The sequence below is a fragment of the Drosophila navojoa genome, chromosome 5, assembly GCF_054131105.1.
Source record: "Drosophila navojoa isolate 15081-1374.11 chromosome 5, UAZ_NAV_1.0, whole genome shotgun sequence".
NCBI classification, from domain to species: Eukaryota; Metazoa; Arthropoda; class Insecta; order Diptera; family Drosophilidae; genus Drosophila; species Drosophila navojoa.
The window spans coordinates 21,701,678-21,726,060 of NC_142893.1; the positions used below are offsets into that span (position 1 = coordinate 21,701,678).

The window sequence follows — 24,383 nt, forward strand, 5'->3', positions numbered from 1 at the left end:
TTTCCCTGTAGTATATGATTCACCATAAATATTTTCAATAATAATAACATTGGTTCTTTTACATCTAAGCATGATTTGCAACCAATAAAAATTAATAAAACTATAATAATTAAAAACCAAGTTCAAATCACTGATCAAAGTATGACCTCAGAAATGAAAAGATGTTTATCCGTTAATGGCAAACAGTCTGATAATAATGGAACCACGTTGCATCTGCATATAGAACAGAGCAGTTTTATTTCCTGGCTCACTGTGACATCGCATTTGATTGTCTCTCACTCTCTGCAGGGGCATAAAATAACCATTGGCATCCGCTCTCGCTGGAAGCAGCACCACTAGGAGCACCACCAGCACCACTAGCAGCAGCAGCAGCAGCGGCAGCATCACATATTCTATTCGGGAATGCATATGCATGAGATGGCATTATTTCGATGCTGCGAACAATGGCGCAAAGATTCAAATCTCTCTGTGTGCTGTCCTCCCCACAGGACGAAACAATGCGTCATCCTGGCATTGTGCTCTCGCTGGCGCATGACAGCAGCAAGCGCAGCGGGTGGCCAACCAAATGGAGACGAATGGCGATAGACTGGGTGGTAGAGTGGAGGGGTGGTTGGGTGGTTGGCTGGTTGGGTTTGCTGGCTGCCTGTCTGCCGGCTGCATTTGCCTAAGCGCCAAAATATTAATGATGCTGCGTTGCCTGGCATATCATCATTGTGCTAGCGTTGATTTTAATGAGACGGCTACGGCACATGGCGCGTGGGGCGAGAGCGTGGAACGTGGAACGTGGCACGGACAGTTCGCCGAGAATTTTCTTCAACCGCTTCTTAAAATTAGGGGTGTTTATTATTTTTGATTGCTGGCACGCGCCTGAAAACGCAGTCCCAGCGTATCCCTTGTCCCATTGTTGTCCAACAAATTGATAGCGCGTGTGCAAATTTCTTGCTTTTTGTTTTTTTTTTTTTTTGGCCTCAATTTCCGTGTATTTTTTGTGCGTCTCCCCTTTCGAGCAAGTGCTTTGTTTATTGCTTAATGACTCATTTCTGGAACGGCCCCGTGACAATTGGTCCTTTTGTCCCAGCCCTTAAGCCTCTCGAACACCCCGCCCCAGCCAGACGAAAGCCAGCTAAAAAGTTGGTGTGAAAAGCCAAACAAACACGCAGCAATTTTCGGCCCATGAAATATGAATGGGAACGGGTCTAGATGGGTCGCAGATGGGGAACGGGACGAGACGGCGGCCCGGGTGTGGCTTTATATGCGAATGTAACTGTGAGTGTGACTGTGAGTGTAAGTGCTTGTCCCGGGTCCGCAGCCAGAGTCTATGTGGTCTGAGCTCTTGGCTGTCTGGACTAAGGCAGCACATTCTTCATTGCCTGGCCCCTGCTCACATCAGTACTGCGCGATAGCACGTTCCACTTCGTCTTCATACACTTTGCCTTCGACAGCCTCCTTGATGCTGCATTTAAACCTTTGAGGGCCTTTCAGCCACGCAATTAGCACAAATCACGAGCTCCCCAGTGTCGTCAATTAAACGCTTGACTTGCAGTCCAACGTCAAACGCTGCGATTGAATTATTTGCGGATTACAAGTAAAGCAAACAGACTCATTTCTTGGAAGGCAATAAATTCATATTGTGCTGCCATGATTAATTAGCACGCTTTTGATTGGACATATTTGAACTAAAATATTTATCACAATTATCATTTTATATTATTATGTATTTATTGTGGACAGTTGGATTTCTAGAATATTCCTTTGGTATCCGAATTTTAGTATATATATTATTGGGTGTCTACAAATTAGGCAATTTGAAAATGTAGTACGAGGATTTCGAATTATAAAGATGTTGAGTTTTAAGGCATATTTAAGACCATAATAGCAAACTGAATTGAATACTTAGAGCTTTGTATCTATCTTAGCAATACGAAGGTGTACTGGAGCATTCTGTTTCTAAATTGGTTTATTAAGTAATATAATTATTTTTATATAATTTGTTTTTTATCTTTTTTTTTTCAACTTTTTTATATTTCCCTTAATACCTCTGTCTGTTGCATCCTCTATAACTTCATTCTGAGCACGAGCGAGATGGCAATAGGGGTCATTCAGACAGAGTCGCTTTCACTGTCCGTGGGCGCAGAGAAGTGACTGAAAATTGGCATTCAAAAAACGCGCATCGTGAAGGAGAGCACAACGTAAATTCGTTATTTGTCGAACGAAATTCTAATTGACGATGACCAATATAATACAAAGTCCGCATACATATATAGATGGACAGTATACATTTGGACGGTATACATTTTTATATTTAATGAAATATTTACAAATTAGTATTCTGCTCAGTTTTAGGCAATTTTAATCTAGACAGAAATGAATTAAATAATTGTTCAAGGTTCAAGGTTCATGCTCTTATGTTCGTAGCCATAGAATAGTTTTACAACTTTTTCAATATAGTCTTTAGTATTTATCATATGTTTATTCTAGCTGAAAACCAAATTAATTTAAATTCTGAGTTCTCTCCTCATTCTAGCAGATCTAAGTAGCATAGAGTACTCTCTCTCTCTCTCTCTCTCTCTCTCTCTCTCTCTTTTCCTCTTCTGTTCACACTTGCATGCCTTCAGTTCTATTCTTCAGATATGTTGAAATCTGTTTTTAAATTCCATTTATTTAATTTAAATCCTTTTTCCCTGTTCTGTGTGCGCGTACGAATACTGTTATTTAATGCAAGTCTCATTATGTGTGAATGTTTGACTTGCGAACCTTCACATTAAGAAAAGTCCTTGTCATTGCATATTTTGAGAGAGCTGTGCAATTTTTAATGCATTTCCACAGTGAAGTATTGCTTGGATTTTATTTTTATTCCTTTTCTTTATTCTTTTTGTATTGTTTGTTTACTTCTCATACTTCATCTACTTGGGTAGCTTGGGTAGTTCTCAGAGAATGTTGTTGTTACTGTTGCTGTTGCTGCTGCTGCTGCTGCTGTTGTTGTTGTTGTTGCTTTTAAGCATTCTTATCGCCGTTGGTAGCATTTCCGTTTTTCTTTTTCGTGCATTTTTCATTTCCGCCTCAGCGTCGCAGCATTTCCTTTCATTTTTCACACGTTCTCCCCTCAGTGTCCTCAGTGCGAGAGCTCGAACCCACAACGAAAATCCCAGGGACCCAGGGAACCACGGGCCCACGGCCCACTTTGACGCGACATGCCATATACTTATTTCCCATTTATATTATTTTGTAATGTATATTATGTTTCGCCAACCCTTTCGGGTCCCTACTCCGGCCGCTTTGACACTTTCGGAAAGCCTTTAAGGAATTGATTTTCATACAAATTTATCACGCCAAGCAGACAGGCAGACTCGAAGACTTTAATATTAAAGTCAATGACAGTATATCATATCATGCATCATCAGGGACGAGTCGCAGTTTGTTTGCCCATGCGTAATATTGTCGGACTGTTAATTTTTCGGTACATGGCTGACACTGAATGGCAGTGAGGCGCCATTGTCATAGAGGCCCAGCCCTGTTGTGTCCAGGCCCAGTCTGGAGCCAGTAAGTGTACATGGCTCCATTGTGAGAGTTTTTATGGGGGAGGCATGGCAGTTGCTGGTTGCTTGGACACCAGGCAATACCAGAAATTGCCATTTGCATTATTTTCACGACAATGCGGCCAATTCATGTCAAATAGAATGGTATGGGCAGGCATAGAATTGACTGCGACTCCGACTCCGACTGCGACTGAGGCGATAGTAGCTAAAGGGGCGCCAGCTACAAGTGACGGCGTCTGGGGAGCGATGAAAATTGATTTTAATGCCAAAAATTATGTTATTTGCGCATGTTATGGACAAGGAAACCAAAACTGGGAGGCGCATCAAAGAAAAAATGCCCACACCAATAACCAATGGGTGCGCACTTGTGCCAAGTATCCTGAGAAGGCGGGCTAAATGAGGAGAGGCAAAGTCCATTTACATAATATAAGTACACACACATGGTCACGGGAATACCCTATACAGACATCAGAGGCTCCTTACTCAAGTTTATTTAGTTAAGAATACGTAAGTGAACTAAACTAAATTTCGTTTTACTGTTAACTTAATTTAGTTTAGTAAGCACAAATTTATAAATAAAACAAACTGTACACAATCTAATCAACTATTAATTAAAATTTCTCAATTATCGATGATCGATAATTTATTATTTATTATTTATCGATAAGTCAAAAGAACATTATGAAAATTACAAATTATCGAGACTCAATTGTACACATATTAAACAGTGTAAGCATAATATATGAGCATTACCGTTAACATTTAATCGATTACGGATTATAGCATTTATCAGGGCATCCCAAATGTGTACATAGTCCTGCCTAAACTCCGTTAAGGCATGCTAGATCTTTAAGCTTGGTTTGGTCTACATCGATTGTATTGGGAATATATCGAATTTGAATAGTCTTTTTACAAACAATAGGAAGTTACGTTCATCACAATCGTGCTCGTGTGTTAAGTAGAAGGGTATTTTCCCGTCTAGCAATACTTTAGATTTAGCTGAAAGCGTTTTATTATAATGAACTCGAGTATATTACAAACGATATATACGTGCAAATGGAGCTGGCTATTAGCATTCCCGTCCGTCTCATTTTCCGTGCAGCAGCTGAAATTGTTGCGCAAATAGAAATGCCACAAAAATCCCTCGATTCAAATACAACTGTAATTTGTCTTAATAAAGACATACATTTTATCTGCAGATTCTTGTAATTTCAAAGTTTTTATCTACAGTGAGCTGATGCAATAAAACTAAATGCATAAAATCAGTAAGCAACTACTCATTGCTCGACATTGACATACCACGTGAATCAGTTTTAGTTGGGGAACTCTTTTAAAATGCAGTTTCGGATCTTATCTTTGACTCTCCTTTTTTCTAGTAGAGCCGACTTGGCCTGGTTAGTTTTGTATACACGCTTCCCCGCCTCTCTCTCTCTCTCTCTCTCTCTCTCTCTCTCTCTCTATCTGTGGAGTCAGCTAGCCCTTTGCCTGAACTGCCAGAGATAAAACCGGACAAACTTTGGCCGCATCATAAAATGCGGCGCAATCTGCTCCGACAGCTTGTTCAGGTTGTCGCAGAGTCGCTTTCGATTCCGGCTGCCGGCTCGTGCGGAACTTTTGCAATTTTTTCGTTGATGCCATAAAAAGAAAAAACAGAGAAGAAAACAAAAATCAAATTGCATTGGACTTGGTTTAATTTGTGTGATTTATTTGCGTGGCGCCTTGACTTGGTTTATCTGGCCGCATGACAATGACTTTGATTTCGCTAGGCGCTAGGAGCTGGGAGCTAGGCTAGGCGTTGCCATGATTCCGGGCCATAAATCAAAATAAAACTTTGTCACTTGAGCGTTGCGCGCACAACTCCTGGCTAATCGATTTTAAGTTTATGATGTCGAAGGAATAACAATAAAAATTGACACCGCTCGCCCGGGCGGGGCGAGTGGGGCGGGGCCGGGACGGCATTGATCATAAAATTTTATTGCAAGAATTTCGCGGCATACGTAAACTGATTCGCGGCTCTGGCGAATGTCGAAATGCGAAATCAATGTCGCAGCTGCCGCAGCTAGAGCCAGAAATGCTCGACTCCTTTCCCACGGACGGCCCCATGTGCCCCAACTGCTGCTCCATTTATTCTATTTGCTTGCATTTGCTGTTCCTGGCTGAGGCCGCACATGATTTGCCTTTCAGGCGAGGCGCCACCGCATGAACTCAAACTCAAACTCGAATTCGAATTCAGCAGACTCACAACTCGAGCATGGCCTCTACACTTTGCCCGCGGCACAGTGCTCCAAAAATGTCAAAGTGCCGTCTCTGACACCGCTGGGCCGCTGTGGCTTGTGCCCTGTTGTCTCTCTCTCTCTTTCTCTGGGTGTGTGGGTATGTAGGCGTGGCTGTGGCAAGGGCACTGTTTAACATGCTCGCCTGCCACAGCGGCCTGTCTATGTGTATATGCACCATGTGTGTGTGTGTGTGTGTGTGTGTTTTGTGTCTGTGTCACCCGCGAGAAATACGGCGTATTTTTCTTCTTTTTTTTGACCCACTTTGGTTTGCTTTGCCGTGCTCTGCTCAGCTGCGCTGCGCTCACACTCGGCTGTCACTCGACTGAGCGTTTAAATTGGGCGACGCTTTGTGAAATATACATTTTCATAAACATAATGCAAACCGAATTGAATTAACCATGCCAAATATGGAACAAGCGCCAGCCAGAGCACAATTTTTGACAAAACCAAATTAAGTTGTTCAAACTGGCAAGTGGCAGGCGAATTTCGGAGTATTCATATATTTTGGCGACTCCCTGCACCTCTCACCTCACGCCGTGGCACTCACGGATGAGGCATTAGCCATAGCCATAGCCATAGACTCGACTCTGGCTGAGAGCCTCCAGCCCAAATGACATTATTATGAATGCATTCAGAACGAGGCTGTCTGGCAGCAGAGAGGCTCACCCGACTAGACCAGTTCCGTGTGTGTGTGTATGTGTATGTGTATGTGTGTGTATGTGTGCCGGCATTGTCAACATGCTAGCTGGTTCGCAGCACGACAACGACTCAACTGGCGCAGCTACTTGGCCAAATTTGCATAATAGAAATTAAAATGGATTTTAATTTTTCCTTTTTTCCAGTTGCTGTTTTATTTTCTTCCTTTTCTTTCAACATACATATATGTATGTATGTGCGCATGCTGCCGCTGCTGCCACTCAGTGGGGAGTGCTCCCGCTTTGTTTACCTTGAAAACTTGGCGTCAAGTTAAAAATAAAGTTGGGAGCCAGTTGGCGTGCTTTAAGCCAGTCACCTGCTTATGACGGGGTTTATAACTGCTGCGGCAGGAAATATGCCAAATGAAAGTGCTTAAGGAAGCCGACGAATGCAATGCAAGTAGGCTGCCTGGCGTGCCATATGTGCGCAGTTACTTAGGATACTATATGCAGGTGCTAATAGTTGCATTCATTGAAGCAAGGAGTTCTTTCATGCTTCAGGTTGAATCAGTTGAAGACATACTGGCTTAAATAAATTTAAATTTTAAATTGATTTAAGTATACTAAGTATGTATTAATTAGTGCTTGATGAAACAGTTTCAAGTAATAATAATATTTGACTTTATTGTGTTGTCTTTAATTTTCAATTTATAGGTTATTAAAAGGGGAGACAAATTCGAATTTAATTTTATTCATTTTAGTTTTAATGAATTGAATATTTATTTAAATATATTTAGTTAGTATTTCGAGCTAGAAGTGAATAAAGTTGAATGTAACATTTGCATTTAATTTGCCGTTAATTAAGCAGTGATTTTTCCTATATGTGTGTAGCCTAACTTTGCTAATGAAATAAGGTTTTATTTATATCTGAAGTGAACTTTACAAAGCTTAAGCTGATATTACACACAATTATACATATACATATATATTTATTAACTTATTTGTATTTAAAACTTCCATTTTTTTAAATCAATAGTATATAGTTTATTTAATGTGAAAAATTTCAGTTATTTTTTTTTCTTTTTTTTTAATTTTTAACTGTTTTAATAAATTGTGTTTTGTTTTATTTAAACATTTCATCGAAAATATTTACAATTATGGAAATATTTTGTTTTAGAAATGAGTTTGCTTACATTTTTAGCTTAAGTCAGCTGAAGAAATTTAACACTATATATATTTTTATAAAATAATCTCAAGTTGATTTTATGTTTATATTTTACATATATTTCGTTAGCACTTAGTATTTGCCCAAACAGTTTAAACCAATAAAAATTTGAATTCACTTTAGCAATGATGTATATATTTACTATTTAAATTAAAAAAAAAAAAAAAAAATCAATTTTTTGTGAATTTAAAAATATTTCCCAGTTGATTTATGTTTACTTTTTAATCATATTTTTATTTTTATGTTTATATGTAAAATGTATGTAGTCAGTTAGCATTTATTATTTACTGAAACACTTAAATGTTGTTATATTTATTTTATAAATTACAAAAAAGAAAAAGATGTCTATCCATTTTAATCCTCAGTCAAACTATATTTACTATTGTACTTATTTATTTAGTGTTTTTCAATGCAGTTTAGGGAAATAGAAATATTCAATTTCATTTCAGCAATTTATTTTATTTGAAAAAGTCATTTTCATTTCTATTTGAAGTAAATTCCTTAGATTCAGGAACAAATTTTTGGGTTGATTTTATGTGTGCTAGCATTAAATTTATTTTTGATTCAAATATATATTTGCTCTAAAAATGTATAAATAACTAGACATTTTAATTAAGAAATGCAGCAACTAATGAACTAGACTCTGCCACACGTAGCGTATTAGTAATATTATGAAGCATACAAAAATATTTGCCACATTTGCCATGTGCACACACACACACACACATACACACAAGAGAGTAGCAATTGCATATAAAGTTTGTAAATCAGCTTAGAAAATGTCGCATTGAGAACAAGCTGCAATTTCAATGCGGACAATTGCCAAATGCTCGGGCAAAGTTTGTTTACAGCTGAGACGGCTCTTTTGCATCACAAGGAAGTAAAATGGCATTAAGGCAGCATTCAATGATTTAAATGTGAAGAAAGCGCCACACACCAAGTGACTGAGAGAGGCTGTGAGTGTGTGTGTGTGTGTGTGGGATATATACACATACATACATATATACTGTGCTTAAATACTCGGCTCGCCTGTGGTGCAAGTTAGCTGGAAAATCAGCTCGGCATAAAATTGCAGCGCCAATGTCGGTCACTGCCTGCAATGGCTAAAAAGGATGCTCAGGGAGCCCATACTCACACACACACACACACACACATACACATCTGAAGTGCATATGTATTTGCTTAAACTTTAACATCATGTTGTCCTTTAGCATTTGCAATATTTGCTGCAGTTTTTGGCCTTGTAACATTTTGTTGCAAATATTTTTGTTGGATGGCAGCCAAAGAGCGAGCCGGAACAAAAAGGCGAAGAAGAGCCCAAAAAATAAATAAGCTTCCCAAATTGTTTTGTCATACGTGCGGTTGGTCAGGCCAAGAGGACAGCTGGCTAAGAGCGTGTGTGTGTGTGTGTGAGAGAGAGGGAGGGAGAGAACTCTATAGAATGCCAGGCTTGAAATCTATTTCTCGTCGTCTGCACGTATGTGTGTGTGTGTGTTTGTCAGCAAGTTGTTCCATTTTTCTGGAGCAGCTTATAGTTGCTGCGTGAAATGGCTGGACATGTTTTGTGCTTCCGTGTGGACTTAACCCATTCTCAAGTGATCCTCTGTCCCCTCCTCTTTCTATCTCTCCACTTTCCTCAATATACGGCTTTCGAGTGGACATCAGCTTAGCCATTTGCTTTGTTGGCCTTTATTGAATTGCTCGAGCCCTTTAAGTTGCGCCCTCTTCCTCTCTCTGCTCTCTTGCTCCTTGGCCAGCTTGGGCAGTACATTATTTCGCCTGGCTGAAGCCGGCCTGACTTTTGCTCTGGCTCTTTTGAGACTCTTTAAAATCAAAATGCTGTCGAATTATGAGTGGCTGGGCAATGTAGCTGCCGCTAAGCTCAACCTTGAACTACAACAACTGGGCTAAGCTGCTTTCATGTTGCAGCCGATTTGGACTTTTTCTTCTACTAATTCTCTTTTTTGGCATCCTACGGCGGCGGCGGCGATGGCGGCGGCGCTTTTTACTCGCTTTTCAGAGGCAATTTCGGATCCGTAAATTAGTTTTATGTTTCTCGATTTTGCTTTTATTAAATTACCTTTTTCATGATTACTTGCAAACTTCATTTGGAAAAATGCCTTCGAACGGAAATGGCCAACACCGCCGCCGCCGCCGTCGTCGTCGTCGTCGTTGCCATCGCTATAGTCCTTCGCTGGCTGCGCTATAATTTGCGCCATTTTGTAATTTCACAGCGCCACTCGAAAGCGTCTCGCTTACACAGCCTCAATGCGCCCATTTGCGCTTCCGCTCCAAGGGTCGAAGGCCTAATAAAGAGTCCTTGCCTCAAAGATACTACTAAAATGTATATATATGTATATAGATGTATGTGTGTGTGTGTGTGTGTGTGTGCACGCTCGGTAGCTCTCTGTCTGCCCCGGTAAACAGTCTACAGGTTAATTATCTTTGGCGTAATTTAGTGGCGGCCACAGCCGAAAAAGGCTTTTCATTTTAATTTATTTGACCAGTAAAAGGATTAGATTAGATGCCCCTGATAAATGGCCGTCAGCGCGCCAGTTAACTAGAAAACCGCGCTCTCAGTCTTCCAGCGCTAATTGTGTTGGGCCCCACCAGAATTGTTGCAACCAACTCGAAGTTCTCTTGGCTCAGGTTTGAGTAGTTCAATTATAATACTTGTACTGATTACAATGGATTTGCCAGAATGAAAGCTTAGCTCAGGTCTTTATGAGTTGCTAAACTTTTGCTCAAACCCCCATTTGAATAATAGCCCACATAATTTCAGATAATTTAGGACCCATTCAAGATTCAGAAACTTTTAAATTCAATAAGTAATTCATTCCCACATTCAAGTAATGGGGCCTCCTGCTCACATGGGTCTGGCTGCCTAGGAATAGCAACAAATATCATTAGAAAAATTGAAAATTGCAAAAAACGATGCATAAGTAAAATGTGAATTGCGGATGTGAATGTGGATGTGGATGTGGATGTGGTATGGATGGATATCCACTTGCTTACAGGCTATAAATCAAGAGAGCTCTGTGCGGAGTGCAGGACGCAGCAATCCGAAATGCGGGCGTGCGAGCGAGAGAGCGAATTGCGAATGTGAAATCCGACTGCTGACAAGTGTCACAGCGAGATGTTATGACAAAGTGTCAAAAGAATGTTTGACATGTGACTGTCTGTCCGTCCGTCCGTCTGTCTCAATGTCAGCCTGCTTGTCTGTCTGTCTGTCGGGTCTGTCTGTCTGTTGGGTCTGTCGGGACTGTCGGGTGTGTCGGATCTGTCGGGCACCTCGGGTGCCGCAACGCATATTTCACATACATATATACGCACTCAGGGGGGATGCTGCTTTTTGTTCGGCTTTTATATTGCCGCCTTTTGTGATTTAGTATTGCTTGACGAATTTTCGCTCTTCTTTTTCATTTACAAATACATGCTATATAAATACATATGTATCTATGTATATAGAATATATTGTATATTGGCAAAGGTAATGGACATGGAGCTTCACACGTTTTTTGTTTACCTTGCCAAAGGTGGCGAGAACCGCCCAAGGACCGGGACCGGGATCGGGATCGGAGCCGGGAACGTTACTGGGAGTGGGTCCAGGAGTTTGAGTTTTTTTTATATAGATTGCTCAGCCTTTTGTTAGGCAGCCGTGGCGACGTACGTAATTCCCTATTGTCAGCAGCTTTTGGAAACGCAGATCAAGGGATTCAATTTAATTATAATTTGAAAGCGTTGCTCCTAAATATAAATTAAACATTAGTTATTTAAAGCCAACGGCAGATGACTGGTTTATTGCCAGATCCCAAGCCCCCCAGCAGAAGAGTTGTCAATGAATTGGCATTATTAAAAGGAATATCATGTTAAAAGATGCAGATACGAGAGGAGTGCAGAAATAATAAAACCAAGGCAACAAAACGTAGAAAAAAGGCGTCCATAAAGAGAAAAACAGAAAAAGAAAAATTCCAAGCAAAATCGAAGAGGCATATAAAAATAATATTGCAGCAGGAGGCGGGCACAGCCTCCGAAGACGGAGGGAACGCAGCAGTTGCTCCGCGCGCTTTGATTCCCAGTCCACTTAGCCGCATCGAGGCCCGGCAGTCCTCTGCGAAGCTCTAATTGTCGGTTAGGCTCCCAGTTGCCGGTGCATGCATAATTTCCAATAAGAAACGAGCCGTGCAACGCCTGGGAGCTGTCTGCCGCCAGTCAGATTGTCAAATTGCCAAGTCAAAGGCGTGTGTATGTGGCTTGTAGTTTGCATATCGCGTCGATTATATTAATGAGCGATGCATTTAAATGCGTGTCAAAGGTCGCGCAAATAGCTGCACTCACTGTGCCCAGCTGGACTACAGTGACGTCTTTTCTAGTGCGCACAGCGCTACTCAATGCAGCAATGCTGGCACTTAGCTCTGAGCTCGCCTACCAACTTACTCAAAGGCTTGTTGAGGACTAAACTCGCTAATTTGTTGCCAATAACACCGTCTTGAGAACTCCCCATTTTAACAGCTGCTGTTATATCAACAGTCAGAGTGATTTTAATAGCGCGCGAGAGTTGTGGTTTTTAAGTTAACAGCAAGTGAGAGTGAGAGCGCCAAAGAGAGCGAGCGAGTTGTGGATGTTAAGTTAACAGTGCAAGTGGGGAAATTTTAACAGTTGAGAATGGCACACAGTTTAACATTTACTTGTTGACTGTGGCACAACAGAAGGCAGGCAAATAATTGCTATCCTGCAAAAACACATCTTAAGTTTGAATTAGTATTAAACATGCATGTAAAATGTATTTAGTAATCTATTTATCATATTCCATAAAGATATAAATTGCGTCATATAGATAGGTATTTAACTGCTATGCATTTAATTATTTTCAGCTGGCAGGACTCGACCTTTCTGTTTATTGTTTGTATTTGCATTATTAGCCAAATGATAGATACAAATGGGTCAACAAAAGTCTGCCAATCAAAGATAAACCAATTCAGAATTTGACTGCCTTGCTTGAGGCAGCTGCGTGTGGCCTTTTTACCAAGAGAAAACAGTAGAAAATGGTATAAATTAAATAAAAACATTTAGACATATTGAAATCGATGCATATGAGAAATATTTTTGTCTCTTGGCAACTTGGAGTAAAAAAAAATCAAATATATATGTATTTATATACATACATATAGTATAAGATCGCAACGTAACGCAAGGAAACAAAACCAAACAGCAAAACAACGTAACGAAAATATGCAAATGAAATATTTGCAAAACAAAATTTATGCAAACCGCCGGGCAGGATGACTTTAAACTGGATGAATGGCTGAGTGGATGAGTGGCTGACTGGATGAGTAGCGGCGGGACGGAGCTTGACTGAATGGGCGAGTGTATGGTTAGGTTAGTTGCGCCCGAAACTGTTTGTCCAGTCGAGAGACAACCCGCCCCGCCCCAAAAAGTTGACATTAGTGGCTGACCAAAGTTGGGCGACTGTTGGGCATTTGTGTGCGTTCTTATTTCGATTTGGGGGCCCTTCATGAGAAAGTGGCCTGTTTACATTATACTTAAATTAGATTAACTAATTCAATCTGTGGCCAAGTTCTCTGCTGACCAGCGAACAAACTTTGCCTGCCCAAGTTTTCAGCTTCAGCTGCGCGAATCTGGATTACAACTGTCTGCCCGTTTACTATCTCTTTAATTTCTTTTTGTTTTCTCGTTTATTCATTTCTGTCCCACCCTATATACATATATATTGCTTTTTTTCGCTCGGCAATTAACATGTCTCTAATTATGAGTCACAATTAGTGCGGTTTTTCTGCCTGTTCATTATGAGGAAATATACTTTTTTCTGGCTCTGTTTCTGGTTCTGGCTCGTTGTTTTTGCGTGCCCATTTGAATAATTAACTATTTGGAAAATATGTTTGCCAAATACAAACATATTTAATTAGTCGAGCCAAGAGTACATGCGTGTAAAAGGATGTCCCCGGGCCGCTTGTCCTTATGCCTGTGAGTCCCCCATGTCGAGTCGCTAATTGTGCAGGAAATCATGTGAGTTGCATGTCTAAGATATTTTGGAAATCCAATTTACTCTCTTTTTGGGAAATTAATTACCAAATTTATGTATATTCGATATACTGTTATTGATCAAGGTTTGGTTTATTTCGGGTCGATATTTGGTTTACTTTCATTTTGTAGAAATCCTTTATAGGAAACTCCATATACATGGCATTTATTATCAAATCCAAATCTAGTCAGCTTCCAATTACAATCCGAAACATGGACCTGCTTTAGTTTTTATTTTTTTGTCAAACTACTTTGTACGACAATAACAATTTTTTTTTCTCTCTAACTAATTTCTAAATTCTTTGACTGTTCACGATGTGTCAATCAATGGGCCAAGCGATTTGCGAGCTGAAGCATATGCCGCTCTCAGGCGATAAGGAGCTCGACAGCCAAATTAAGAAGTGGGTTAAATGGGATCGCAACCAGGACACATTGTCTCAAATAATGGAGGCAGTCAGGAATGAGGATTGGGACACGTAAGCTTCAGATTAACCGACCGTTTTACCATTTTCAATTTCAATATCAATTTTAATTCCGATTTCATCCACCCACCCAGGCTGCGGTGTCGTCTCTGCCGACGCATTGACTTCGGAACGGCCGGGCTGAGGGCCGTAATGCGAGCGGGCTTTGATTCCATGAACGAATTGGTCGTCATACAGTAAGAATCGTTCGCGTTAATTAGGGTGAAAGGGTTGGGGGGAGTATAAAATGTAAATGATATCATATAACTCTTGCTCAACAGGACCAGTCAGGGACTCTGTGCCTACATAAAGGAACAGTGCCCGGACGAAGCTGAGTGGGCCGAGCGCGGCGTTGTAATTGGGTTCGATGGTCGATACAACAGTCAACGGTTTGCGGAACTAACAACCATTGTCTTTTTGAGCAACAATTTTCGAGTATTTCAGTTCAAGCGTATGGTCGGCACCCCCTTCGTGCCCTACACAGTGATGAGGATGCACTCGCTAGCCGGTGTGATGATAACTGCATCTCACAATCCCAAGCAGGAGAACGGCTATAAGGTATACTGATTGATCGAGCTATCTGATATAAATGCTCACTATCACAATTCGTGTCTGCAGGTTTATTGGAGTAACGGTGCGCAGATAATACCGCCACACGACGAGGGTATTCAAAATGCGATAATGGAGAACTTGCAGCCACATCCGGATTCTTGGGATGAGACGCTGCTCTGCGGCAACGATTTGCTGTCCGATCCATACAACAACGTTCTGCCGCCCTATTACGATGCGCTCAAGAAGGAGATATCGTGCCCGCTCATGGAGGCCAACGGCAGGTGCCCATTAACCTTCACCTACACCCCGATGCATGGCGTTGGCTATGCGTATGTCAAGCTGGCGTTCAGCAAGATAAACCTTAAGGCCGTAATACCCGTGATGCAGCAGGTTGCGCCCGATCCAGAATTCCCCACGGCACCTTCGCCCAATCCGGAAGACCCGAAGACTTTGTGCTTGGCAATCGAACGAGCCAATGAGAAGAAGACGGAAATCATCTTAGCCAATGATCCGGATGCGGACCGTCTGGTTGTCGCCGAGCTCGATGAGACTAAGAATTTCAAGGTGTTCACTGGCAACGAAATGGGCGCCCTGCTCGGCTGGTGGGCATTGGAGAACTACAAGATAAATGAGGAGAACCCCGACATAGCCAATTGTGTGATGATCTCCAGCACAGTGAGCTCGAAGCTGCTGAAGTCCATGGCCCAGGTGGAGGGATTCACGCACCACGAGACGCTGACGGGCTTCAAATGGATCGGCAACAAGGCGATCGAGGAGCAGAATGCTGGCAAAAAGGTGCTTTTCGGATTCGAGGAGGCCGTCGGCTACATGATTTCCACCAGTGTCGTCGATAAGGATGGCATCCGAGCTGCGGCGCACGTGGCCACCATGGCCTGCTACTTGCGCTGCAAGAAGTGTATGACGATGCAGGAGAAACTGCGGGACTTGTACGAGATGTACGGATTCCATGCCACTGTTGGCTCCTACGTGATGTGCACCGACAGTGGACTAACCAAGAGGATCTTCGATCGTCTGCGCACCTTCGAGGACGGTCAGGAGAACACATATCCGACGAACATCTTGGACGGGGAGTACGAGGTGGAGAGCGTGCGGGACCTCACCACGGGCTACGACAGCAGCACTCCCGATAAGAAACCAGTGCTGCCAGTCAGTGAGTCCTCCCAGATGATAACGTTTGTCTTTAAGAATGGCATGGAGGTGACACTGCGAACGAGCGGAACCGAGCCAAAGATCAAGTACTATGCCGAGATGGCCGGCAAGCCCGAAAACAAGCATTGGGACGAGCTGACAACGACACTCAACAAAATGATGGATGGCGTTATCACTGAGTTCTTGGAGCCCGCAAAGAATGGGCTGAAGGTGCGCAAGGAAGAATAAAATTGAAATGGGAAGGGTTTTCATATATGTATAGGGCCCCGCAAATTTTTAGTTTTCTCCACAAATTTTCAGTTATTTCAAAATGCATTACAAATGCAATATGATGAACACGAACCATGCCTGATACGAATATGAAAACAGATATTTCTTGATAATTAGATAGATGGTAAAAAAAATTAATAAATAAAACTATCAGTGTAATCAACACCATTTTGGTTCGGTTAAAATATACATAATCAAAATACTTTATGGTTTTTTATTTGGTACATCATTAAAAGGAGATTTGGCGAGTTTGAGCCGGAGTTCCGATGTTTCTTTCAATTATGTTACCACATTTAACACTCTGTTATAATGTGGCTGTTAGCAGAGTAGACTGTAGACTGACGACTCAGATTTTGCCTTCTACTTTATTCACAATTTTCAAAGACCTCATCAGTACATGTCAAAATTATTTCAGGTGAAGTAAGATATTTTCTGTAATAATAAAAAATGGTTTTGTTCCTTCGCGCGCTTACCGAGAGATTCTCCTCAAAGCCTTCTTCCTCTTGGCCTCGACTATATAGAAAATCCACAGCTAACCTCCAGCAATATGAGACGCAGCAGAACTCGCGGCACGCTTCGACCATAGCACGGAATGTATTACAGGATATAATTTTTAATGGACTCGTAAGACGTAGTACATGGAATTTGGTATTCCACCGGAATCCATCTTGTATGGCAAGCTTTCATTGTTACTCTGGCGACAGAGTTCTCGATGCTCAAATCAGCAATTGGATGGATTGGGATCAGAGTCCACATACGAAGGCTCAAATAATTGATGCTATCAAACAAGAAGATTGGGAGACGTACGTTGAAATTCAATGAAAACAGCATAATCATTAATATGTTCCTTTCGATATTCGATATTCGATAGGCTTCAGGCCTGCATGAACAATCGGATGACACTCGGCACAGATGGCTTCCGAGCGCCGATGCGAGCCGGGTTCGACGGTATGAACGAGCTGGTTGTCATACAGTAAGTCTGTGCATAGTTCATGGTTAATTAGTTCTGTATTTTTTTATTTATCCTCCGAAGGACTGCTCAAGGATTATGCGCCTATCTGAAGCAGGAATATCCGGATGAGAGCATGTGGTCTGAGCAAGGCGTGGTCATCGGATACGATGCGCGCTACAATAGCAAACTCTTTGCGGAGTTGTGTTCTATTGTGTTCCTGAACAACAATTTCCGGGTACACCTATTCGGGAACTATATCGCTACGCCCTTTGTGCCGTTCACAATTTTCGAGCTAGATTGTCTAGCAGGCATAATGGTAACAGGCTGCCACTACCCCAAGAATATCAACGGCCTTAAAGTATGTCTGTCTCTATCTGTTCCCATTGTCGTCTTCTTACTCTTCCTTCCTCTGGCCCTTTCTTTGATCTCCAGATTTATTGGTCAAACGGAGCTCCAGTCACATCACCTCACGACACGGGCATTCAGCGTTGTATTCGTCAGAATCTGGAGCCTGCAGAAGATTCCTGGAATCAGGAAGCTCTAGGCGCTACCGAATTACTGAGTAATCCGTACAAACAAATCGTTGAGGCCTATTACGAATCACTCAAGTCACAGCTCAGTACATTTCTGGAGGACTGTGAAAAATATCCTCTGAATTTCATCTATACGGCGATGCATGGCGTTGGTTATCCGTACATTGAGCTGGCATTCAAGGCTATCGAGTTCGATCCAGTCATACCTGTGCTGGAGCAGGTCACCCCCAATCCAGACTTCCCAGACACGCCGATACCGGATGATGCACTCTTCCTGGCTACGCGACGGGCGACCATCAATAACGCTGACCTTATCTTGATCAACGATCCGGTTGCCGGTTGCATGGCCGCAGCCGAGGTGGTCAAGCGAAAATATCGAGTCTTTAGCAGCAACGAGCTGGGCGCCCTGCTCGGCTGGTGGGCCTGGGAGAACTATGTGATGAGCGAGGAAGAGCCCAACGCATCCAACTGCGTCATGATCTCGAGCACTCTCAGCTCCAAGATACTGAAGTCGATGGCGGAGGTCGAGGGATTCTCGTTCCATGAGACCCTGAACGGCTTTAAATGGATCTGTAATAAGGTGCTCGAAGAGGAGGGCAAAGGACGGAATGTGCTGTTTGCCTTCGATGAAGCTTTCGGCTACATGCTCTCCACAAATGTGCTCGACAAGGATGGCATAAGTGCTGCGGCCCACTTGGCCTCAATGGCATCATACCTTCGATCGGAAAAGGACATGAAATTGCAGGACAAACTGGACGAAATATACGATAATTACGGATATCACACTAGCCAAGTGTCCTATCACGTTTTCGACAACGAACGCATTATCAACAATATCTTCCATCGCCTGCGCACCTTCGACGATGGCCGGAAGGATACGTATCCGACGAGCATCCTGAACGGCGAATATGAGATTGAGAGCGTGCGTGATCTGACGACGGGCTACGATAGCAGCACGGACGATGACAAGGCGACTCTACCATCTAGTAAATCCAACCAGATGATAACGTTCAGCTTCAGCAATGGATTTGTGATAACGTTGAAAGCCAGTAGAGCTCAGCCCAAGATCACGTATTATGCCGAAATGTGCGGGGAGCCGGAGAATAAGTCGTGGACTGCTCTAAACAATACACTCAACGAAATGGTCGAGGCTATTGTCAAAGAGTTTTACGAGCCCGAAAGGAATGGACTCAATTCCACAAAGGGCAAGGAGGAGGAACTGAGAAAAGTCTGCATGTATGCGCTGTGAATGTGAACAGTCTAAAAAAAAAAGGAGAAGGGCGTTTCGTTTTCTGTCGCAAATAAATTTTGGTGTCACCATGTTAGTGCTTATTTTAACCCACTTAACTTGATTTGTAGTTCATTGTCAGCCTTCTCGACGTAGTAGGTCAGGTCTTGTCTACATTGTCATTTCAAAATTAAATTTCGAAATCAATTGAAAATAAAGGTTGAGGACGAAATGTGTACGAAATTGTTGCGTAATTGGTCTAGCGTGGTGCGGGCTATCGCTGCTAAACGGGAATCGCTCAATGTGTGCCAGCATCAGCAGAGGTGCTTCATCTTGCCCCCAAAGCCGGATGCGCCCAAGGTGAAGGTAAACAGCAAGGTGGTAGTGCCCCAGATCGTATTCAAGTACAGCCCCTTGAAGTACTACATGAGCAAGCTGCGCATGTGGAAGCTGAAGTGGACGTGGGATCGCAACTTCAAGGAGCACGACTTTGTCGAGGAGTCGAAGAGGGCAGCCGTCTCGCTGACGGACATCATACGCATGCGCGATATGAAGAGCATTGATCAGTTCTCGTCCTCGAATGTATACTACCAAATGGCCAACGAGGCGGTCAACTTTCCGCACAAATCGTTTTCAGAGTTGCTGCGATTCCGCCAGCAGGACATTCGCCAGGCAGTTCCCATTAATGTGCATCTGTACAACATACTGGGGTTAAGGTATGCTGTGATCGATGTGGTTTTTGTCGGACTGCGCCACGTGGCGGACTGTGAGAGCTCGGATCTGGAGACCATGAAAAATGCGATGATCGATATGGAGCCGGAGCTCAAGCTGCAGCTGGAGGATCCCGCCTCTCAGTTGCCCTATGTGTTCATTGAGCTTTTCATGCGATTCAGGCGAAACTATTCGAATGCTGAAGAGCTCGCTGGAGTCGAGCTGCAGAACCATACGAATCGTTGGCTGGTCTCAGTGTACAAAATTTGTAGATTCAACATATTTACCGTGCCGCCGGCCATCTAATGGAATGTTATGTTTATTGTTAATCATTTGCAAAAACTATGTAGTTTTGTATGTATCCATATTTTGAAATACAAATTTTGTAAGAAGAAAATTGTATTTTTCATTTACTGATTCACCATTAAAAGGCAGTGGTATTTGAAATTTTTATTACACGCATTCCTATTTTTTCTTTTTTTATTGAATATCTGTATAAATTTAGCAAATAAGTAAATATATTATAATAGGAATTATTAAACTTAATCCCTTTTGTGCTTTTCTGGTAAATCTGTTGCTTTTATATAAATAATAGTAATAAAGATAAATAAATAAAAAATTCTAATAAAATAAAGAAAATTAATACTAAATGATTTTTAGTTATTTATTAAAAAATTAGGTTTAGCTTTAAATTCCTTTCTTTTGCAAACAACCTTTGTTAAATAGAGCTTGAACGCATACTTATTTAGTCAAGTGTATGTAGGCATATTTTGAAAACGACAATTTTAGAAGAAGAAGAAAGCTTTTTATATATTTGTCATTGTTCTGAGTCAGCTGACTTGAACTAGTTCATATACTTCAGGGGAACGCAGAGAATTTCAAGTCAAATGGCATTGTGAGTCTATTGAGCTAAAGATTAGCTACATATTATTTCAGTTTCCTAATTTTATTTTATATATCCGAGATGTCTAGCATATGCCCAGCAGTGAATTGGGGCAACAAGCCGAAGCCGGATATTATCGCATGTAAGGCGATAATCAGAAGCATGTTCTCCAAGAAGTACAAAGAATTGGCCTGGATATTCTACGAGCCCATTGATGCCGAATTTCTGGGCCTGTACGACTACCATAACGTTGTGAAGTGCCCGATGGATCTGTCGACCGTCAGATACCGCCTCAATTCGAATTTTTACTCAAGCGCCTTCGATTTCGCTTGTGATGTGCGCCTCATATTCTACAATGCCTATCTATACACAAGTCCCGGCCACTTGTGCTACGATATGGCCAGGAAGTTGCAGGTCATATTTGAGGATATGTTTTCCAAGGTGCCGAAGACCTGTACACCCAACGAAAGTAGAAAGTGTTACGAATGCGAACGCGTCAAATTAATGCAAAGCCTAGAGCAAAGTGATGAGCAAAGTGAAGACCAAAGCGAAGACCAAAGCGAAGACCAAAGCGAAGAGCAAAGCGAAGACCAAAGCGAAGAGCAAAGCGAAGAGCAAAGCGAAGAGCAAAGCGAAGAGCAAAACGAAGAGCAAAGCGAAGAGCAAAGCGAAGAGCAAAGCGAAGAGCAAAGCGAAGAGCAAAGCGAAGACCAAAGCGAAGACAAAAGCAAAGAGCAAAGCGAAGACATCACTATGTCATCTCATTCCAAAAACAACACCGCAGTCCTTGCCGAGTACAATAACCAAATGCGCCAGGCACAGTCTATCCCTCTGCGGAAGCAGGAGTCCGCGCCGCGGACGGCCTCCGAAGAGGACTTGGAATTGCATGCCAGAGTGCAGCAATTGGAGGGCATCATGCTGTTGAACGTCATACACATGGTCCACCAGATGGAGGGCATTACTTTCGGGAATGGCTACAAGGTTATCGAGTTCGACGTGTGCGAGCTGAAGCCCAGCACAAAGCGCTCCATCATGGCCTACATGGCCAGCAGAGGCGTCACCGGCAAGCGCATACCGCGCGTGAAGAGAAACTATTGATTTTATTTAGCACAAACTTTTATTGCTTAACTATAGTCTTTGAGATTTTCACTGTCAATAAATTTATGTTTCCTCTTATTATTAGCCTATTCTATGTTTTGTGGGTCTCCTTGTAGTTGTCCCGGAACCGTCGTATGTTTCTGAATTCGCCGTTCCACACCTTGTTGCGCATTATGTCCCGAGTATTGGCCGACATGTAGGCGTAGAAAGTCTTCCGCGGCGGTCCGCTGCGGCACAAGTAGTTGCCCATGGCGTACCAGCAGGCACCCATGTGACTCATGTACATGTCGTTCAGCTGACTGTAGTAGTTCATCCTCACCTTGGCGGCCTGCACGGGAACGGGAGGAGTGAATGGGTGAGTGGGTGAGTGGGCACAGCGGAGGCGCTTCAGTGCAGTTACTTACCAGGGCCTTGGCCTGCTTGCAGTAGCCGAAGTTCTCCTTGCTCGGCGGCAGCTTGTCCATGCCCAGCAAGTCAGCCGGCGGCGGATTGGCCTGCAGCATGGTAATCAGCTCAAATATTTTGATCGATTCGAGCAGGTTCTTCTGGATCTCGTCCTCGGTATATTGCTTGCCGTAGCGTCGCTTTATCCACTCCTGCAGCACGGGCAGCTTGTGAGCGTCAGGCAGGGATGCCAGGACGAATCGTTGGTTTTTCTTGAGCTGGTCCAGTCCATCCTTGAGCAGACGACTCATGAGCTCCGGATCATCTGGATTGAATTTCTCCACCTCATAGCTGAGTACCGCTGCCTCCTGGGCCTTCTTTTTGTCATCGTCTTCCTTGGCCTCCATTTCGGCACGCTTCACATTGACGCCCTTCATCCAAATTTCCTTGGCGCAGCGCACCACGGCGTCCACGATGTCGGCTCGGTGGTTCTCGTGACTGCGAATGCTGTGCTCGCTGGTATCGCCAGTGGAGGCGCAGCTGTCCGTCAGACGAACGCCATTGATCTCTTTTTCCATTTTTTCGATATCTTCATCGGATGTGACGGACGCTTTCTTGCATAGGGGAGCCGGCATTTCATCGCCCCTATCCAGGGCATTCACGAAGGCCTTGGCGATCACCTTCTTAATGTCCTGCGGCTTCTCCTGGCCCGATTTGAAAATGCGCTTGTACTTGAATTGATAGGGCTTGTGGTCGGTGGGTGCCACGAAAAACGACTTCTTGGTCTGCTTGCCCTGAAAGCGCACCTCCACAGAGGACTCCTTGCGATTCTTTCGCAGACTCTTCAGCTTGCTGTCATCCAGCAGAAAGGATATGCGGTGCTGGCTCTTGCCCTTTGGCGCGAAGCATGGCATCGGGTCATTTTCTGGGATCAGCTCGGCGTTAATACCCGAGTTCGGGCACGGATCCGCTGGAGGCTCAAACTCGACTGGCTCCTTAATCAACCCACCGCCTGTGAGCCGTTTTCCAATACACTTGTCGGTTACCTCCGTGTGTGCCAAGTGCAGCCCGTCCCCAATAAGGGCGCGTCCTTTTTGCTCCTGCGGCTTGGCTGCGGGCAGATCTACACGTTGCTCCTGGCACAGCACGCAGTCGGTCTTTTCAATCGTGTGCACCGTTGTGCTTTCCATTTTCAACGCATAGCGTTTCATGCAATCGTCAATGTCGCGCTCCAGCTGAGCTATAATGCGCTTTTGGCGTATCTGGCGATAGGGTAACGTCACGTCCATCAGCTCTAGGCAGCGGTTGCGAGCCATCACCGTCATCTCGTCCTTGACCAGCTGCGTTTCCCCAACTGCGAATTTGTGGTAGGTGCACATCTGTGGCTCATCGCTGTTGTCAGTTAGGGCTCTTTCCAGGGCAGCTGCCGCCCTGCGGCTGAACCTGGCTCTGCGCTCGAGGTATTTGATGTGGTTCAGATGATTGAAATACTTGTCCACCGCTTCACCCACAATACTCTTGACGAGTCGACCCACCGGATTTAGGTTGTACTCGGCGAACCACGGCGGCTCCGTTTTCCTACCATAATTGGGCGGCTTATCCAAGCGCCAGAATGGGAAAGTGGCCACCAAATTGGGCGGCTTACTTATGTATTTAACGACGATTTCCTTGGGCCTCGGCTGGCGCTGGAAGTATGGAGACTTGGTCGAACGACTAACTGTGACTTTCTTCGTTGAGCGTCGTTCATGCACCACGTCCTTAGAGGGTCTCGGCTGATTGTAGCTGGGGTGCTGGCGCTTCAATTCCAACTCACTCAGCTGAGGCGGTGGCAGGATGCGATCCAGCTCACGTAGGGTTGGCAGCAGGTCTATTTTCGACAGTGCCATCATCAGCAGCTTCTCGTTGGTGGTGTATTCACCGTTTTTGCGACAGCTCAGATAGTAGCCCTCGAGAATGAAGAAGAGGAATGCTAGATCATTGCCACGACTCAGTACCACCATCGTGCGAATCTTCTTCTTGGTAATAAGCGGACTGAGGCCCAGACGCATCAAGCTCTTTTCCACGCGATAGCAAGTGCCCTGCTCGAAGTCATCGCGCAGATCGTTGCAAAGCTCCAAGACGGTTCGCTCCTGGTAGTCCGATAGGCCCAAATACCATTTGGGCACATCAAGTTTCTTTTGGAACTCCTCCAATTTCTTTAAAAAGTCATGTCGCCCCATTTTGCATTAAATTAATACGCATAATTTTGCAAACGTTCAATTTAACACAAGGATGAAAGAAAAAAAAAAAAAAAAAAACAACTATAATTTCACCAGTATTTACTGAACATGGACTACTTAAAAAAAATAAAAGCAAATGATTTTCTCAGAACATACACAACTCTTAATTACATACGAATAATACAAATTCTGATTGATATTTCTAAAC

General features: G+C 43.3%; 5 protein-coding genes across 5 annotated transcripts; 4 read left to right on the forward strand and 1 right to left on the reverse strand.

Moving 5' to 3' along the window:
• The first annotated feature begins 13,875 nt into the window (after positions 1 to 13,875).
• On the forward strand, positions 13,876 to 16,330 carry LOC108655069 (glucose 1,6-bisphosphate synthase). The gene is made up of 4 exons (XM_018106767.3): positions 13,876 to 14,190; positions 14,271 to 14,372; positions 14,457 to 14,733; positions 14,794 to 16,330. Exons 1-4 carry the CDS (start codon positions 14,030 to 14,032, stop codon positions 16,123 to 16,125), a joined length of 1,872 nt encoding a protein of 623 aa, XP_017962256.1. The 5' UTR covers positions 13,876 to 14,029; the 3' UTR covers positions 16,126 to 16,330.
• A 193-nt stretch (positions 16,331 to 16,523) lies between these two features.
• Positions 16,524 to 19,123, forward strand: LOC108655070 (phosphopentomutase). The gene is made up of 4 exons (XM_018106768.2): positions 16,524 to 16,970; positions 17,039 to 17,140; positions 17,201 to 17,477; positions 17,552 to 19,123. Exons 1-4 carry the CDS (start codon positions 16,615 to 16,617, stop codon positions 18,899 to 18,901), a joined length of 2,085 nt encoding a protein of 694 aa, XP_017962257.2. The 5' UTR covers positions 16,524 to 16,614; the 3' UTR covers positions 18,902 to 19,123.
• On the forward strand, positions 19,112 to 19,988 carry LOC108655071 (uncharacterized). The gene has a single exon (XM_030383005.2). It carries the CDS (start codon positions 19,112 to 19,114, stop codon positions 19,895 to 19,897), a length of 786 nt encoding a protein of 261 aa, XP_030238865.1. The 3' UTR covers positions 19,898 to 19,988.
• A 512-nt stretch (positions 19,989 to 20,500) lies between these two features.
• Positions 20,501 to 21,768, forward strand: tbrd-3 (testis-specifically expressed bromodomain containing protein-3). Its single transcript, XM_018103074.3, has one exon. It carries the CDS (start codon positions 20,556 to 20,558, stop codon positions 21,570 to 21,572), a length of 1,017 nt encoding a protein of 338 aa, XP_017958563.1. The 5' UTR covers positions 20,501 to 20,555; the 3' UTR covers positions 21,573 to 21,768.
• Positions 21,582 to 24,343, reverse strand: LOC108655068 (uncharacterized). Its single transcript, XM_018106766.3, has 2 exons — positions 21,977 to 24,343; positions 21,582 to 21,900 (listed from the first exon to the last, which is right to left on the reverse strand). The coding sequence occupies exons 1-2, from the start codon at positions 24,173 to 24,175 to the stop codon at positions 21,664 to 21,666; spliced, it is 2,436 nt and encodes an 811-aa protein (XP_017962255.1). The 5' UTR covers positions 24,176 to 24,343; the 3' UTR covers positions 21,582 to 21,663.
• Between the last annotated feature and the right edge of the window lie 40 nt (positions 24,344 to 24,383).